We start from the raw sequence: 16,777 nt of genomic DNA, 5'->3' as shown, positions 1-16,777 counted from the left end.
CCTCAGAGTGTGTATGTGAAGTTTTAGCTCAAAATTCCCCACAGATAATTTTTTATAGCTTGTTGAAATTGCCACTTTTAGAGTATGAGCCAAAACGCACGGTTTGCCAGGTCTTCTAAGGTAAATGGAAACCCTACTTAAAGAGATTGTTTCACATTATTAAGCAAGTCAGAGTTCTGGTGTGGAAGAAAGATCGTATGAAACAATGCAATGTCTTGCAAAAGGCATCAAAACAAACAATATTTACAGAGCAGCAGAGTTTGAAAAATCCTTATTTGTCCGGGAGAGCAGAAGGAGTTCGTCCGTTTTGTTGGGTAGAGAGCAGAGGTTCGCCAGATGGATGCTAGGCATCCATCTGTTTGTGAGGTTTGTGTTTCTGCTAAAGGTGACCTATTATGCCTTTATATAAGATGTAAAATAAGTCTCTGATGTCCTCAGAGTGTGTATGTGAAGTTTTAGCTCAAAATTCCCCACAGATAATTTTTTATAGCTTGTTGAAATTGCCACTTTTAGAGTATGAGCCAAAACGCACGGTTTGCCAGGTCTTCTAAGGTAAATGGAAACCCTACTTAAAGAGATTGTTTCACATTATTAAGCAAGTCAGAGTTCTGGTGTGGAAGAAAGATCGTATGAAACAATGCAATGTCTTGCAAAAGGCATCAAAACAAACAATATTTTGCTAAAAGCAAATAGAAATTATTGAACTTGCAAAAGATTTGTTAGTGACTTAGAGCACAGAAGATCTTGGTCAGATAAAGATTTATTAAGGAAAGCTGAGGATAGACACTGCATTTCATTTTTTAATTTATACATTTTAAATTATAGCTGAAGCAACATTAAAATACATCTTTCAAAAAAATATATCCAGGATGCAAAAATAATCATGTGTTGTGAAAATTAGATAATAAAATTAGACAAGACAGCTTAATCATATAATAATCCTATCATAAAATACACAGCATCATCTTAAAGGTACATTAATATTCTTCACACCTCTAGTGAGCTGAAGTCTAATAATAAAAAGTTCTGAATGACAGGAATGCTGTTGTCATCACACTGGAAATGGCTTCGGACCGTCTGTGAGTGACTTAGAGCACAGAAGATCTTGGTCAGATAAAGATTTATTAAGGAAAGTTTCTGTCAAACAAATGAATTGTATTGAATTGGCAGCTGTATAAAAGCCACTGCTGAGCAGCAAACAGATGTTTCAAGCTACTGGAGTCTCAAGATCCTCTCCATGCAGACTGGCACCTGATATATAATGTATATAATATAATACCATGGTGCTAAACCGTTTGAAAATGTGTTTCTACAGCCACTGTGCAGGTTTCTCTTTGTGAGGTTTGGCCACAAAGGAGAGGATCTTGAGACTCCAGTAGCTTCAAACACCTGTTTGCTGACACACACACACACACACACACACACATACACAAAACTTTTAAAGTTACAATAATTAAATAATGTATATATATCAAGATAAAAATAAAGGAAAACACTGGAGAAGGGGGAAAACAGAGAAGTACCTCACCTATGGTCTTATATAGCTTATCTGGGGGAGTGTTCAGGAGGATCTTCTGCACTAGAGCAGAAGGGACTTGCACGCAGATTTGATCATCTCCAGCTTTCACAGTTAAAACAACTGGCCTTCAAAGACATGTCAAAATGAGAAAGCAGATCAAGATAACCGGGCAATTTCAGTTTGCAGTTTTATGCCGTTTTAGCAATATAAATATTTATTCATATTATATAATTTTTACTTATAAATATAAATATTTATTTATTTATCTGATAATAGTATTTAATGACTAGTAAACTGTATAATTTACCTTTGTCTCTGGCAATCAGTTTCTTACGCTGTGCTAGTTCCATGTGTCTCTTAAAATAATCTTGACATTAATGTTGAATTTTCAATAGCCATTACTCCACTCATTAGTGTCACATGATCCTTCATAAATCAGTTTTGAAAACTGTTTCTGCTGCTTAATATTTTTGTGGACTCCAATAAATGCTTTAAATAAATGCTTTCTATTAATCAAAGAAAGTTTCCACAAAACTATTATTATCATAAATATATAATTATTGATAATAATAAGAATCATTAATAACTGAGGACTAATAATATATAACATAATATATAATAATAACTGAAAATAAATAATAAATAAGCATCAAAGCAGCATAGAATGATTTCTGAAGAATCAAGTGACACTGAAGACTGGAGTAATGATGCTGAAAATTCTGCTTTTCCATCACAGGAATACATTACATTTGAAAATATATAAAAATAGAAAACAGTTATTTTCAGTTGTAATAATATTTCACAATATTACTGTTTTACTATATTCTTGAATCAAATAAAAGTGTGTGTGTGTGTGTGTGTGTGTATTTATGTATGTATACTTTGGATGAGACAGAAAAATAGATCAGACCTATAGTAGCGACGCACTCCTGTGTGTGGCAGGCATGGGTAGCAGGGTCTGTATATGCTGTTCTCATCTGTTTCCAGTTCTGCAGAGCACTGGCCACAGCCGGCAAAGATGATGTCACCAGAGACTACGTCCAGGATCCTCTCCAAGGGCGTGTTGCCATCTATTAACAGTGAGGCCTCCTGGGATGGACTGCTCTGGAACTGGAACGCCGTGATTTTAACTCTCAGCTCTACATCCCCTAATGAGTGCATAAACAAGACAGTCTTAATGTAACCATCATCAATTATACTAAACGAATGCATCGTTAACATCAACAAAAAAGTTGTACCTGAGTATTTCTGGGACAGGAGTGTGCTGAGATCAATCTCAAAACTTCTAGCGGTTCTCTGTGAGCAGACAGTGTTGTAAAACTCCTTACATCGATTGTCATCAGGAAAGAGAGGATGACAGGTGCTCCATGGAGTAGAATGCAGCTCTAGCAAACCTGAGGTCACATCCTGTCTGACTAGCAGCAGCCTGAACTCCCACACAGCATCTGTGAGGTGCATTAGCAATACAAAATGATGCGCAATTATATATATATATATATATAAAAAACTCAAATTTCAATGCTTTATTACAGTGGTTCTCAACCTTGATTGATTTCAGTTTACACCTTTGTTTTATGTGTTAGCATTTTTAATATATACATATATACATTAACACTTGACATAATATACATTATGTCAATATATATTAACATTTATCTATTTTAATATAATAATAATAATAACAATGTGTTAATTTTAATATTTAAACAATATATTAAATAAATGTTATTTAAGTCATCCTGTGGCCACTTTGGAAGTTTCCTGAGGCCCCCTACTGGGTCCTGGCCCTCTGGTTGAATCACTGAATTATAAAACACCTTTGTTCCTCTCCAAACGCTGCAGCCAAGAGAGAGTAGCTCCCCAAAGTATAACAGCACCTTGGTGGCCATCTCCTTGCTCCACATTCAAAATGGCTTTTAGTACACCACCTGATCTGGATATCCCCTCTGCTTCATCACGCCAAGCTAAAATCAAGCAAAACAGCATTATGTCACAAAAATGTCTCCTAGTTGCCTTTGAAATTCCTTTAGTATGTGAAGTGAATGTGAAGCACAAGGCACATATAAGTCAATTTATTAACGATTCTGATTGGTTAATTGTGTCATCCAAGTGGTCTGACAATTTCTTGTACATCAGACTGCTCACCTGGGTAATTGAAACCGGTGCTACTTTCATGTTATCACATCGCTATATCATCTGAAACATGGGATTATAATGCAGTTCTATACCTGTGATTAATTTCCAGTGTTTAACCCTAAGCAGAGCATGAACCAATGTGTCAGGACGTAATGCTCCGAGGCGGATGAAGGGAATAGAGTGCAAATCCTGAGGCTTGTGAGGAGGCAGAGACACCAACAGGGGGCGCTTCTCACACAGATGAGTGCACAGCATTCTCAATTGATGACAGTTCAAATTCTGTGGGGCTAGACAAGATCAACATTACAACAGCAGGAAACGACCTATACAGTCAATAACTTAATAAGGTAAAATTTAAATGTAAACAGGCATTGCAATGTGACATCTATACCTGTAACTTGGCAAAATGCTTAGGTTAAGCCTCAGTAGCAATTACGTTTCTGTTACCTAGTGGAGTACGTTCCCTTGTGACCTGTCCCAAATTCAGCAGCTTACTGGTGAAGGACGACTGCAGGACAGTCTCAGTCTTCCACTTGTCTATGTGCACTGTCACATCTGCCAAAGCAAAGACAGAAAGATAACCGTGAGTGAAGCATACAGGACATTTCATTAGACTGCATAGCTCACACGTGGTTTTTCAACAACACATCCATTTAGACCACTTTATTTTAAGAAGATTCACTGTTGTTCTAGATATACTGGTTAAATGAGCTTCGCTGAACTGATCCACCATTTGTTGAACTGACAGGTCATGATTTTTGAGGATTGTCCTGATATTCTTGTTTTGTTACTTAGTTGTACATTTCCTATGTTCACACCCATCCCATTGACAAAGATTCATTCAAATGCATGTTTAAAAATACATTCCTGCAAATACAGTGAACACTACTGTTTTTTTTTTTAAGTTATGAAGTAACATGCTGCATGACAAAACCTTTTGATCATGATTTTTAAATAGATGATGTGATCTATATAATTCTGAATTTCAGAGTATATTGTATATAGGTTTTTGAAAGAAGTCTCTTATACAGTCAAATAAAATACTGTAAAATATTACAATTTAAAATAACTGTTTTCTATTTTAATATAAATGTAATTTATTCCTATGATGGCACAATTTTCAGCAGCCATTACTCCAGTCTTTAGTGTCACATGATCCTTCAGAAATCATTATAATATGCTGATTTGGTGCTCAAGAATCATATCTTATTATCAATGTTGAAAACTTTGCAGCTTATTATTTTTAGTTAAATATATGACATATATAAATACATGACATTTATTTTTTATTTGTTCAGGTTTATTGATAAATAAAGTTAAAAAGAACAGACTTCATTTGAAACAGAAATGTCTTTACTGTCACTTACTGATCAATTTATTGCATCCTTACTGAAAAAAAGTATTAATTTCTTAAAAACAAAACAAACAAAATCTTACTGGCCCCAAACTTTTGGGTGGTAGCGTATATGTATATTTTGTTATTTTATGAGAATGTGAGTAAACATCTGAGTATAAGTCAAATCATAACTTAATTAGCCAATAAACCTGACTTCTGAATTATTCTGAAATATTGTATTTAATGAGAGATTGCACAGTATTTCATGTCATAAACATTTGTGAATTAACATAAATTCAGATTTTCTGCATTTGGCAATTTTAAGACCAACATTTGCCCAACACAATATAAAAAGTGTTCATTTATAGATCTAATGAGGAGGTCTCAGTGGTTTCACCTGTAATTAGCAGAATATCTCCTGGAAAAACTGTCAGAGCCCAGAAAGCCGCTGTCCTCCATAGCACCACCTTCATCTCCACATCTGATTGGTCTGTGACAATCAGCATTGCTAGAGGCACACTGGTTCCAGCTGAAGCTCCAGTTTTCACTTTGACCTCTTTTAAGTGGCATGGATGCACCACAGCAACCAAGATGGCGTATCGTACACCATGAGTCTTACACCTGGCCAGCAGGGTTGAAGGACCACAGAGGGGTGCAGCAGTAGTTCTTGCCCTCTGCTCTGTTGTTTCTTTAGTTTTACTTACAGACTGAGACAACTTCATCCTTTTAGAAGTAGTGGGACTAGGTGAAGTCTGTTCAAATGTAGTTGGTGAGTCAATATTAAGCCCAACTTCCTCATGATCCACGGGTTTTTCAGCCATAGCATTACCCTGAGAGCAGAGGATGCCGTCAGGTGTGACTTCAAGAATCACCCCTCTCTCCTGCTGTCTTTGGCTTAGACTCTCATTATGCCACTCTCCTGAGCTTTGCAAGGTTCCCGCCAAGCCCCTCTCTTCAGGGCTGACCACAGGACTGTACAACTCTGGGGAACTTATAGATGCTGAGGGCGTTTGTTTGGGAGGGGTGTGTGGAGAACCAAAAAGAAAGTCTTCAAGAAAACCAGAAGTTTGACATCGGGACACTCTACCTCGAAGAAGCAAGGTTTGGGACTTTGTCCATGTACTCAGATACTCAGTCTCTGTTGAAACAGGTGAGGTAGGCCTTCCATCTCTGCCATGTCTATTTAAACTAGTATGTGAGGAGAAGCAACTATCTAGGTATTCTGTCACTAATACAGGACACAACTCCTCTTCTTCAACAGACTTTTCCTTGGATTGAGAGCACTGGCAGCCTGATGGAGTACTATCATCCTGTGATGTTTCCGTTCTGTCCTTTGTACTCTCAGGTGCTCTCTCAGAGGTAACTGCAGATTGTGTTCTTCCACTAACCATCATACCGCATGCATCATCTGTTTGGGCTTCTCTAATGGTGTCCTTGGGAATCAACCTGCCTTGACTCCAAGTGAGGTCCATAGTCTTCCAGTGTGGGGCTGGTCTCTCCTGCACCTCTTCAGCGAGTGCTTGGGGACATGGGGCACCCAAAAAAACATGAATCTTTGGTTTGTTTGCCATTTTCCTGTCCTTAAATTGGACTGATATTGGGCCAGTCATAAGATTGCCAGATTAAAGAGGCCATCTGTAGGAAAACAGAAATGCATACTGTTAGTTAAAACAAATAGACAACAGTTCACAAAATGATTAAAGGCATGCTCAGCTAAAAATGAAAATTCTGTCATCATTTACTCACCCTCATGACTTTCTTCTGCGGGAGACAAAAGAAGATATTTTGAAGAACGTTTCAAATGTTTTTGTCCACACAATGAAAGTCAATGGTGTCCAAAACAACACAAGATCCAGCTGATTTTCATGTATGAATAAAAGAACATGCATGGAAAAACCTTTTTCAAAATATCTTCTTTTGTCTTCCACAAAATAAAATAAGTCACAGAGGTTAGGAACGACATGAGTGGGTGATGATGACAAAATTTTCAATTTTGGGCAAACTATCCCGTGTTGTCCCCAGTGTTTACTAAAACTCAACTAAAACGATTAAAAGCTAAATCATTTTCATTAATTGGAATAATAAAAATATTACATGAAAAAACAAAAATGAAATAAATGTAGGTTTAAGTACTAAAATGACTAAAACTGAAATAAAAATAAAGCTGAACAGAAATATTAAAAAACAATATTATTAAAATAAAAAACTACTAAAAATGCCAAAAGCACAACAATTACTAAAATAAAGTAAAAGTAAAATGAAAACTGAACATACAAAAATAAAAGCTAATTAAAAAGTTAATAATATTGAGAGTATATAAAGAATAAAACTACACTATCCCTTTAAATATGACCAAAAACCAAATATATATCTACACACTGTTGCTAAATTATGCTAAATTACAGTAAAGAAGAACTCCAAGCAAGGTCAATGAGGAAGAAAAGCAGGAATACACTGAAAACTTTCACAGCTGGTGGGAATAACTGAGAGCATTTTAATGTGTCTGTGCAAGTGTGCATTCCTCAGATCAGTTGTTTTCACTTAGCAAAAGAAGAAAAACAGCATTTTAATGAGTGACTCTCCAGAACTTCACCAACCAGATGATGGGTGTAGGCACCACATGAGCCAATAACAGAGCAGCACAGGTTCTTTTAAACTACAGTGTGATTTATTGCAGGCAGAATTTGTAGACTGAGATGGAGGTATGGAGGGGTGGTACTGTCGAAGAAAGAGGACTTAGAGCAGACAGATTTTCTTGCTTTATCTGATTCTCACATGTATTCAAGGTGTATGGGGGAAAAATTTTATTACTTTTTTTTTTTTACTTACACCATCAAATGAAACTTTTCTTGAAAATGGTAAAAAAATGTTTTTCAAAGCCATGTGAAACCAACATGAATAAAAAAAGAGTGCATTTCGAAGAACTTATCACATGTGTCTTATTTATTTTTTATTATTATAATTATGGACACTCTTCCTGTATGTCACTGACACAGAGGTCATGGCATCTTGTACAAATAGTAAGTAACATCATTTTTAATAGCAATAGTATATGAAATATAAGTGTAGTAATCCATTGCTGCTGTCCACTTACTATGATTCTCTAAGGCAATGGAGACATATTGACACATTGAGACATATCCCGGGAGACTGTAAAAAACAAGCACAAATTCCTCCCTGGAAAACAATAAAAAACGCCCTGAAAGAGCTGATCTCCAGAGCAGGATGTAGATCAGGCAGGAACAGATTACAGCAGACACAAAGAAGTTATGAAATAACTCTGTAACCCCAGGTGAAATAAAGGAGTAAATCTGGTTTTGCCACCTTGTAAAGGGAAAATACATATAAGGCACTTTTTAGTGTCATATTTAAGTCATATCTGTTTTTGTGTGCAGAGAGAGAGAGAGAGAGAGAGCACAGAACACAGGGTCATTGCCCTTGATTATCCTTCTGTGCATGTGTCATAGAAGATAAACAACATTCCACCGCCCACCCCCCCCCCCCCAAAAAAAATATTGCTTTTAATGAACATACTATTATATACTGAACAACTGCTAATACTACACACAAAAAGAGAATATTTCTTAATATTAAAAATCAATCTAGAAATCCACTCAAATACTTTTATGTATTTGAGACTTAACTAATTTGCAGAAAGCCATTAAAATCAGAAACTTAATCTTAATCTCTTAATTGCGAGCTTTTGACTCTACTAAAGCATAAAAATACTATACGTTTGCAGATATTTAAGAAACATGCTAAGTTAACATACTTGTTTATCTGAAAAACAATGCTACAGTCAGTTATTATCCTTCGAAAATGTGTGTTCCGGGCCTGAATGTTGGTCTCTAGCTGTTTTGGTTTGTGAAACCCGCCCACTACCAGTTTACCCAATTGTATTTCGGCACCCCGGGTTGCCGGTTGGCGGGAAACACAGCGTATTTCATTCCAGTCATGGAAGCTGGCAAACGAAAGTGTTGGTGTCGTCAATCTGGCAACCTGCGTTTGCGTCAAGTCTGAGAAGGAGGGGCCGAGTGAAAAAAACCCGCTCCAATATTTTGAATTTGGACTGCAATACCTAGTTCAACCACTCGGTGTCAATCCTACATACAGCACCTTTAATGTAGTGTAAATCGCAAATCTTATTTTATTAATAAATCTTAGACCACCATGCTAAAAAAGAACCTCCACAGGGAATCATGGCTCAAAATGCAAATTCTCTTCTGGGTTTTAGGACTACAAAATAAACAGCTCTAGAAATATTGGCATAGGCTTATACATTTATTTCAAAGTTAATTGTGTTATTTATAGGCATCGCAGTCTGTTTTGAAAGCCCTTTTCAAGTGGCATTCCTTTTACACACAAAAAAAATCTCTTTCACAATTTCTTAAATCCACCTCTAGTATAGTCTGTAGTAAAATACCATGACAATTACAGTAGGCTACATACATAGTACCTCAAAGAACCCGCCCCCTCCCCAAATAATAATTTTAAAACGTTTTTTAAAGAGATATTACATAAGTTTAGCCAATATATTTATTTCATAGACAGCAGCAACTTTAATACTGGTTAATATTTGTTCAAAGCGCAGCGTTTTCTTACGAGTTCCTGCTCTCTGAGCGCCTCCCAGCTTGAGGTGGAGACCCACGGCACGCCTGCCGCTTAAAACAACTCACAAACAGTTCTCAAGCTGACACTTTGTTGAGTGGGGGAAAAAGGAGGAGCTGTGGTGTCCGTTTATTCACCCCGTCCCACCCCTTGACACCTTCTGTCTTAGTTATCTCTCTTTGTTAATACTGTTAGTTAGTAGGTTAGTTCAAAATCATGTATAGGTATCTGGGGGAGCTCGTCACCCGCGCGCTGGCCTCGGGGTGCGTTGACTCCGCTTTGCCTGCTTCCGCGACTCTCATGCGGATCCGCCGTTACAGCGAAGCCGTGGGAGAGAAAGACGATGACCCGAACTTCTTTAGGATGGTCGAGGGTTTCTTCGACCGCGGAGCTTCTATCGTGGAGGACAAACTCGTGCACGATCTCAAGACGAGAGAAACGCCCGAGCAGAAGAGACACCGAGTCCGGGGGATCCTCAAGATCATCAAGCCCTGCAACCACGTCCTGTCCGTGTCATTCCCCATCAAGAGAGACAACGGGGAGTGGGAGATGATCGAGGGCTATAGAGCTCAACACAGTCAGCACAGGACCCCGTGTAAAGGAGGCAAGTTCATGCATTATTTACACAGGCGTTAATAGGAAGCAGTCGCGCTCTCGAGAGAAAACAGATGCAAACTAAAACACATCTCACTTACCTGTCAAAGCATCTTTGTGACGACGTGTTTCTGCGTGTGCCCAACACATTTATTTACACGCTTTGTCTTTTAGAGTGCTAAATGATAGGCCTTGCGTGCCACGAACTTGGAAAAAAAACATCCCATCTCGCGGTTGTGCAGCAGCGACACTCTGCGACTCTTGGCGTGCAAGCGTTACTGACACGGAGTTTGAAGCTTCACAATGAAGTCAATATGCAGCGTACTGTAGCTGCCAGCTGGTAATAAAACGGCTAATATTTAGGTGTTATATCAGAATAAACTGGTTTCGTTGATTTATCTGGTCCAAACCTGTCATTAGCTGGTCTAATGTGTACATTAGGTAGGCTAAGATGGTCACTAGCCGGTTTGTTGTAGCATATGACCAGCTTGTGCACTGTTTCCCACTTTTTAAAACTACGACAGCTTCAACTGTAGAAAGACCAATAATATAACTTGCATCCCATGTACTTTAACCTCCATTTTAAGTGGTCTAAAGTGCAGATGAGGTAGGCTAAACTGATCAACAAAGTTTTGAAGGAGATCTTATAATGTACACTGCCTGATCTTCTATTGAGTAGATTCAATGGGAGCTTTCAGTGAGACAGTCACTGAACTGATGTCTAGACTTTAAACTGTTAAGTTTATAAATTAGTCTAGTCAATGATTTTACATTGAGGTCTAGTAACTGGATAACAAGATAACACATCATGTGTTTTTGCACCTTGTGTGCTGGGAAGTCTCTGATTAAGCTAATGTATAAGAGCCCTCAAAGTCAGTTTTCATGAGGGAAGAGCTCAAAGTTGGCTCTTTCCTCCTCAGAAAAAAAGTTTATAGCTGTAATTTATCCTATACTGTTTTTTACTATTGGCTTATATAGGGGTATAGGAAACTAGGTAAAGAATAATATAACCTGCAATCTTATTCAGATCTTTGATTCAAAATGCAATAAATGAAGAAAAAACATTTAATATAATAGGTAAAAGGATGCAGACTTTGTTTGGACTCACTGAATATATACAGTAGTACATACTCATTCAACCAGATGCATACTGAAGAACCAACAAAACAGGCTTTTAAAACAATTAAAGTTTCCTTACTCACTTAGTCACCAATAAACTCAGTAAGGAGACTGTTCTTTAAAAGCTTAGTTCACCCAAAAGTGGAAATATTGTTATAATTTTTGTTATTGTATTCAACCTCAAGTTATTCTAAACCTGTATGAGGTTCTTTCTTCTGTTGAGCACAAAAAAATATTTTGAAGAATGTTGGTAACCAGACAGGGAGTTGCTAGTACTCATTGACTTTCATAGTATTTTTTCCATACTTTCATAGTAGTTTTTCCATTCAATGGATGTCACTGGCTACCATCAACTTTTGAGGGTGAATAAATAATGAAAAAAATAATAATTTTTGTGTGAACTATCCCTTTAAATCTGCACTAATAACTTTATTTGATGTTAGTAGTAATTTGAAATGAATTACTAGCTCATCATCCATGAATTTAAGAAACTTGCCAGTGCTGTCCAAGCAGTGCTTTTGAGGCCGACTGAAAACAGAGATGTTTAGTTTGGGGTAGTCACATTGGCTTTAACCACACCCAGTCTGGGCCCTGCCTAGATTCTCTTCCCTTGTATTTCAGTGGAGAGAGTGAGTCATCACGGTGGTTGGTTTACTGCCTGTTCAGCCACACAAAATTTCCCCTCTCAGAACTGTAGACCTGGGCCCGTATTCACAAAACATTTTATCTTACCACTAAAAGTTCTCCTGAATAGCAGTAAATGTTTTTAGTTAAGAGTTTTCTCTTAAAACCTATTCACAAAGCTGCTGAGACAAACTTTTACTAAGGAACTGTCATTTCACAGATTTAGAACTAGTTTTAGTGCTAAAACGCTTTGTGAAACACTCTTTTAGGAGTCCTAAATTTAGGACTGACACGGCCATTATTTTTAAGATTTTCCCCTAAATCAGTGAGTTATGAGCTACTTTTAGCCTTAAGAGGTTTTGTGGATATGGGCCCTGTTTTTATTTTTTATTTTTGTGCAAGGCCGTTAGAGCAGTTTAATTTTCCAGACGTCCTACTCTAAACAGCATATTAGTCTGGATCATCAATGTTATTTTAACTGATAGACAAGGCCCACTTTTGCAGTGGGCAAATATTTGCCAGCTTTCATTCTATTATTTATTCTTTTTTTTCCCCAAGAGCTTTCAAACGCCCTAAAGTGTCGAATTATATAAGCACTCAAGTAATATAAAAGGTTATCAAAGTGTTGTAGTCTGTAAGCTTTAATCGATAGAGAATATCCTGTCTTAGCATCATAAAACAAGTTAAAACAAAGGCTATAATGCATGTGATTTATTTTGATGCTTGTTTAATGACTTGAGTGATCTACAGATATTATTTGCATAGACCTAGTCTGATGAGGACACTGCTTCTGCTTCTCCAGGTATCCGTTACAGCACAGAGGTGTCAGTGGATGAGGTGAAAGCCCTTGCCTCACTAATGACATACAAATGTGCAGTTGTAGGTAAGTGCTTAAATTTATTTATGTGTAAATTTATTTGGTTGCGGTTGTTAGTATGAACATTTAATCATTCACATGAACTGTGCTCTCAACAGATGTGCCTTTTGGAGGAGCTAAAGCGGGGGTGAAAATTAACCCAAAGAATTACTCCGTGAGTGTTTTCTTCATATTCTCTGACTAAATATAATTTTGGAAGATGGCAAGAGACATTAACTTCAGATATTATGACTCTAATAATAAATGCTCTTGCAGATGAATGTCTAGATATGTATTTAGAGTCTGTCCCCTTTAGATGATGTTGAATATTTTATGACATTGTTCTAAAAAAAGCAGTAAGATGTAGTGTTTTCACTAAACACAGATAATGCTATTATTGCACAGATATTCAGAAACTCTAGAACCAACCAGATTCAGGATGTTGTTTATTTCATGACTTGTAAAGTGAAATCCTACAGGGTTTAATATCTGTTAAGGAGACTGTTTGTGACTGTTCTTTATTTGTTTGTGTTTTATCATTGGTGGATTAAACATGCAATTTTGAGTTTAGCTTTCAGATGACCGACTCCCCATCTACAGCCGAAACAACGAATGCTCAAGCATTGCTTTCTTAATGTATACTTCCATATTGTTAATCAAATTATAGTCACCGATGTCCTGCCATTTTTTTTGTTTTGTTTTCCTTACTCAGGACACAGAACTGGAGAAGATTACAAGAAGGTTTACTATTGAGTTGGCTAAAAAGGGCTTCATTGGTGAGTTATGAGCATGCACAAACTGAATCTGCTCCAGAGTTCTGCAAAAGATCAGCAGAATCGAAATGCCCATCATGCACAAAAGTCTGTGCATCCCTCATTCCTTGTGGATGTTTATGGAATAATTTTAACAATTATGCACTCATCTACCAATAAAAGCATAGTCCTCTGTTTAACACATTTTAAGATTCAGTAAAATTCTGCAGAATGTCCCCTAGTATGAGTGCTGAAAATGCTAAATAAGTCTGCTAATTATGAGGCAGTGCATGTTACAGAAAAGTTTTTTTATATTTATAATGTATTTATAGTAATCAGTAGTTTATCAATATTTGTTGATGCCAAATGACATCTGTTTAGCATATTTTACTATTTAGAATAGAATAAAACAGGAATTGTACGGAAGATTAAACCACAACACAATAACACTCAGGAACAATAGTCAGGTAATGCTTAGCATCAGATGGCACAGTAAAGATTAACAGTCAGGCTGTAATTGACACCACTTCTACATTACAAGTTACAGTATTTAACCTGTAGCCCAAAAGCCTAGATGAGCTGTATTCATATTACAATAGTTTAAAGAGCTTGTAAAAGAGCCAATTTTCCTTAGGTAGTTGGTGTTTTTGAGTGCAGGATTCCCACATTGCTCTCTGTCAGTGTAGCTTCTGTCAAAATACTGTGCAGTGACGCAGTAGCCATAATGTCTTATGAATATATTATCACAGAGGTTTTTATGATTGACATTAACTGTGTCGAGATATTTGAGTTAAATAAATGAGTCATGGCCATGGGAAGGGAAGATCAGTAGCACACTCATTTCTGTTTCCTGTGTCAGGGCCTGGCATTGACGTCCCCGCACCGGACATGAGCACTGGAGAAAGGGAAATGTCCTGGATCGCTGACACATATGCTAACACAATGGGCCATCATGTAAGTTGAAGAACCTGATCAAGTGTTCATATAGTTTACAACAGGTTTGCTTTAGCAAAATGTATAAGAAAACAATTGTATTGTTTGACATGCTACATTATTGTTACAGATCATGCCACTGACATCACATGCAAGCAGTGATATTTTAATTGATGCTGATAGATTTCTTCATTTTTTTAAATTTAATATGCCAGCTGAATAATCAGCACGATAATAATGTAGACGTCCCATAGCATATAGCGAAAGCCCATAAAGTACTTGAATTTATCTTCACACTGTAGTTACATTGTTATTTCTGATAACCAGAGGTATCTGTTTAAGAGAGAGTTTATTTTAAGATAAATGTACTTATACATTATTTCATTCTTGTTTTATTTTATAACTGTTGTTCTCTTGATTTAAAGCACTGGTTAACTGTGTTGTCATGGTAGTGGATCACATGCATTCTGAATTTGGTAGCCATATTATAATTTAAGCTATAGTTGTTTTATCTATTTTTAGTATTCAAAATACATTTAGCAGCAATGATGTTGTTGTAATATTTGCAGTTGTATTCTTTCTTAATTCTCTTTGCATAGTGAATGGTTATTAGTCTTGTTTGCCATGCATATATTTATATATATATATATATATATATATATATATTATATATTTAAGCCATCTTACATGTTGATGCTTTTGTCTAGCTGACTGTAAACAAGACATACTTACTTTGGTTTTCTAAAAGTAAGCTAAAAACTAAACTTACTCAAAAAGTTAACACTCTTTTGCTGCCTTGCAAACACTTGCTTCAGGAAATTCAGATCTAGTTTCTCCCAAAGACACATTTCATAGCATAATATCGTAGATAAATAAGCGCATACAGAAAATTTGATGCATACATTACCTTGAAATGGGGCAGTGATTTCTATTAAGCTTTTACATATGTTGAAAAATCACACAGGATATCTGTAAGAACTAGCAAACAGATTGTGGCTGTGTTGGTGACTCAGTGCCCAGAGCCTTTACTGTCCCTGACAAAGAGCGTGGTGTTTATAGGACCAAGAGAACAAAGCGCCCCTGTGTTTTTCCACCCTCTCCTGACAGACTCCTTCAATACTGTCTGTCCTCCCATGGCAGTCATTTGCTTTGTCTAGGTAGCCACGATGTTCTGTTCTGTTTGCGAGCTGCCCTGTAGCGAGATAAATGAAAGGACATGAGAGATACCTTACACTGAATACTCATATCGCTAGTAATCACCAGCTTCTAACACTAAAGATATCGTAGCTTTGTGCCTCATAATAAGCATTACAGTTTAGATTATTTTGTTTGAATGCAAACAACATTCTTCTAATGCTTAGAATTATAATTCTTTTTTAATCAGGATATCAATGCTCATGCCTGTGTTACCGGTAAGCCCATCAGTCAGGGTGGAATCCATGGGCGTATATCTGCCACTGGCCGTGGTGTCTTCCATGGCATTGAAAACTTTGTCAATGAGGCTGCTTACATGAGCCAGCTGGGCCTGAGCCCGGGGTTTGGAGACAAGACATTTGTCATTCAGGTTTGTGCATGTCAATAACACATAAACTGCACTTCAAGTTTATGACATTATGCTTTGTTTTTTTGTCATATCAAATCAGTTGGATAAAGAATTTTTCTTGTTATGCATTGGCCCAAAATGCACTAGTAACTCCAAACTTTGGATTTTTAATATGATATAAGTACTATTGTATATTATTCTGCTGTCATGGTGGAACTTACAGACACTACAGTCCATTATCTCATGACTCTGTGCCAGCAGTTAGTGTACGCTGACACGGATCATTCTGACTTTGCTTATCTAAGGACTTTAAATATTCAGTGTGTGCTTTTAGATGCCCAGTCAATATTTATAAAGAAAGCTTAAAAGTGTGCGAAACCAGCAAATGTTACACTTCCTACATAAATTATTAAAAACTCATTACTTTTACCATGTGTTGCGACATGTCAGAGAAATAAATATATATTGCAAAATATAAGAAGAAGTAATTGGGACAGGATGTAGGTTTTTTCATGTGGTATATTTCATGGAATAATAATGGAATATTGTGCTTTTTTTCTTCAAAGACAATGCCAAGAGCTAAATTGCTATTTTTTGCAGCATGAACATGGTTTAACCCATTTATCTGGTGCTAAATACAAGTAGAAATAAGCCATTTTATTTTATTTATTATTATTATTATTATTATTATTTGTGTGTGTGTGTGTGTGTGTGTGTGTGTGTGTGTGTGTGTGTGTGTGTGTGTGTGTGTGTTCAA

At 36.7% G+C, this 16,777-nt stretch overlaps 2 protein-coding genes across 2 annotated transcripts in view; one reads left to right on the top strand and one right to left on the bottom strand.

Moving 5' to 3' along the window:
• Nucleotides 1-1,487: 1,487 nt before the first annotated feature.
• On the bottom strand, nt 1,488-9,652 carry LOC107696869 (protein FAM35A-like; the record flags this gene model as incomplete). Its single annotated transcript, XM_016497406.1, has 8 exons — nt 9,594-9,652; nt 5,389-6,626; nt 4,103-4,210; nt 3,748-3,942; nt 3,337-3,483; nt 2,758-2,964; nt 2,430-2,667; nt 1,488-1,644 (listed from the first exon to the last, which is right to left on the bottom strand). Coding segments are annotated over exons 2-8 (2,265 nt in total), but the record flags the coding sequence as incomplete, so codon positions are not given.
• Nucleotides 9,653-9,677: 25 nt separating this feature from the next.
• The window catches only part of LOC107696868 (glutamate dehydrogenase, mitochondrial-like), a 10,283-nt gene continuing 3,183 nt past the window's right edge, over nt 9,678-16,777 (top strand). The window contains exons 1-6 of the mRNA XM_016497405.1: nt 9,678-10,203; nt 12,739-12,819; nt 12,912-12,967; nt 13,505-13,568; nt 14,404-14,498; nt 15,862-16,041. Coding sequence (XP_016352891.1) covers nt 9,816-10,203; nt 12,739-12,819; nt 12,912-12,967; nt 13,505-13,568; nt 14,404-14,498; nt 15,862-16,041 — 864 coding nt within the window. The 5' untranslated portion in view covers nt 9,678-9,815. The remainder of the gene's footprint in view (nt 10,204-12,738; nt 12,820-12,911; nt 12,968-13,504; nt 13,569-14,403; nt 14,499-15,861; nt 16,042-16,777) is intronic.

The sequence above is a fragment of the Sinocyclocheilus anshuiensis genome, unplaced genomic scaffold (assembly GCF_001515605.1).
Source record: "Sinocyclocheilus anshuiensis isolate Anshui unplaced genomic scaffold, SAMN03320099.WGS_v1.1 scaffold1224, whole genome shotgun sequence".
Lineage (NCBI taxonomy): Eukaryota > Metazoa > Chordata > Actinopteri > Cypriniformes > Cyprinidae > Sinocyclocheilus > Sinocyclocheilus anshuiensis.
This window is presented reverse-complemented; position numbering and strand designations above follow the sequence as displayed.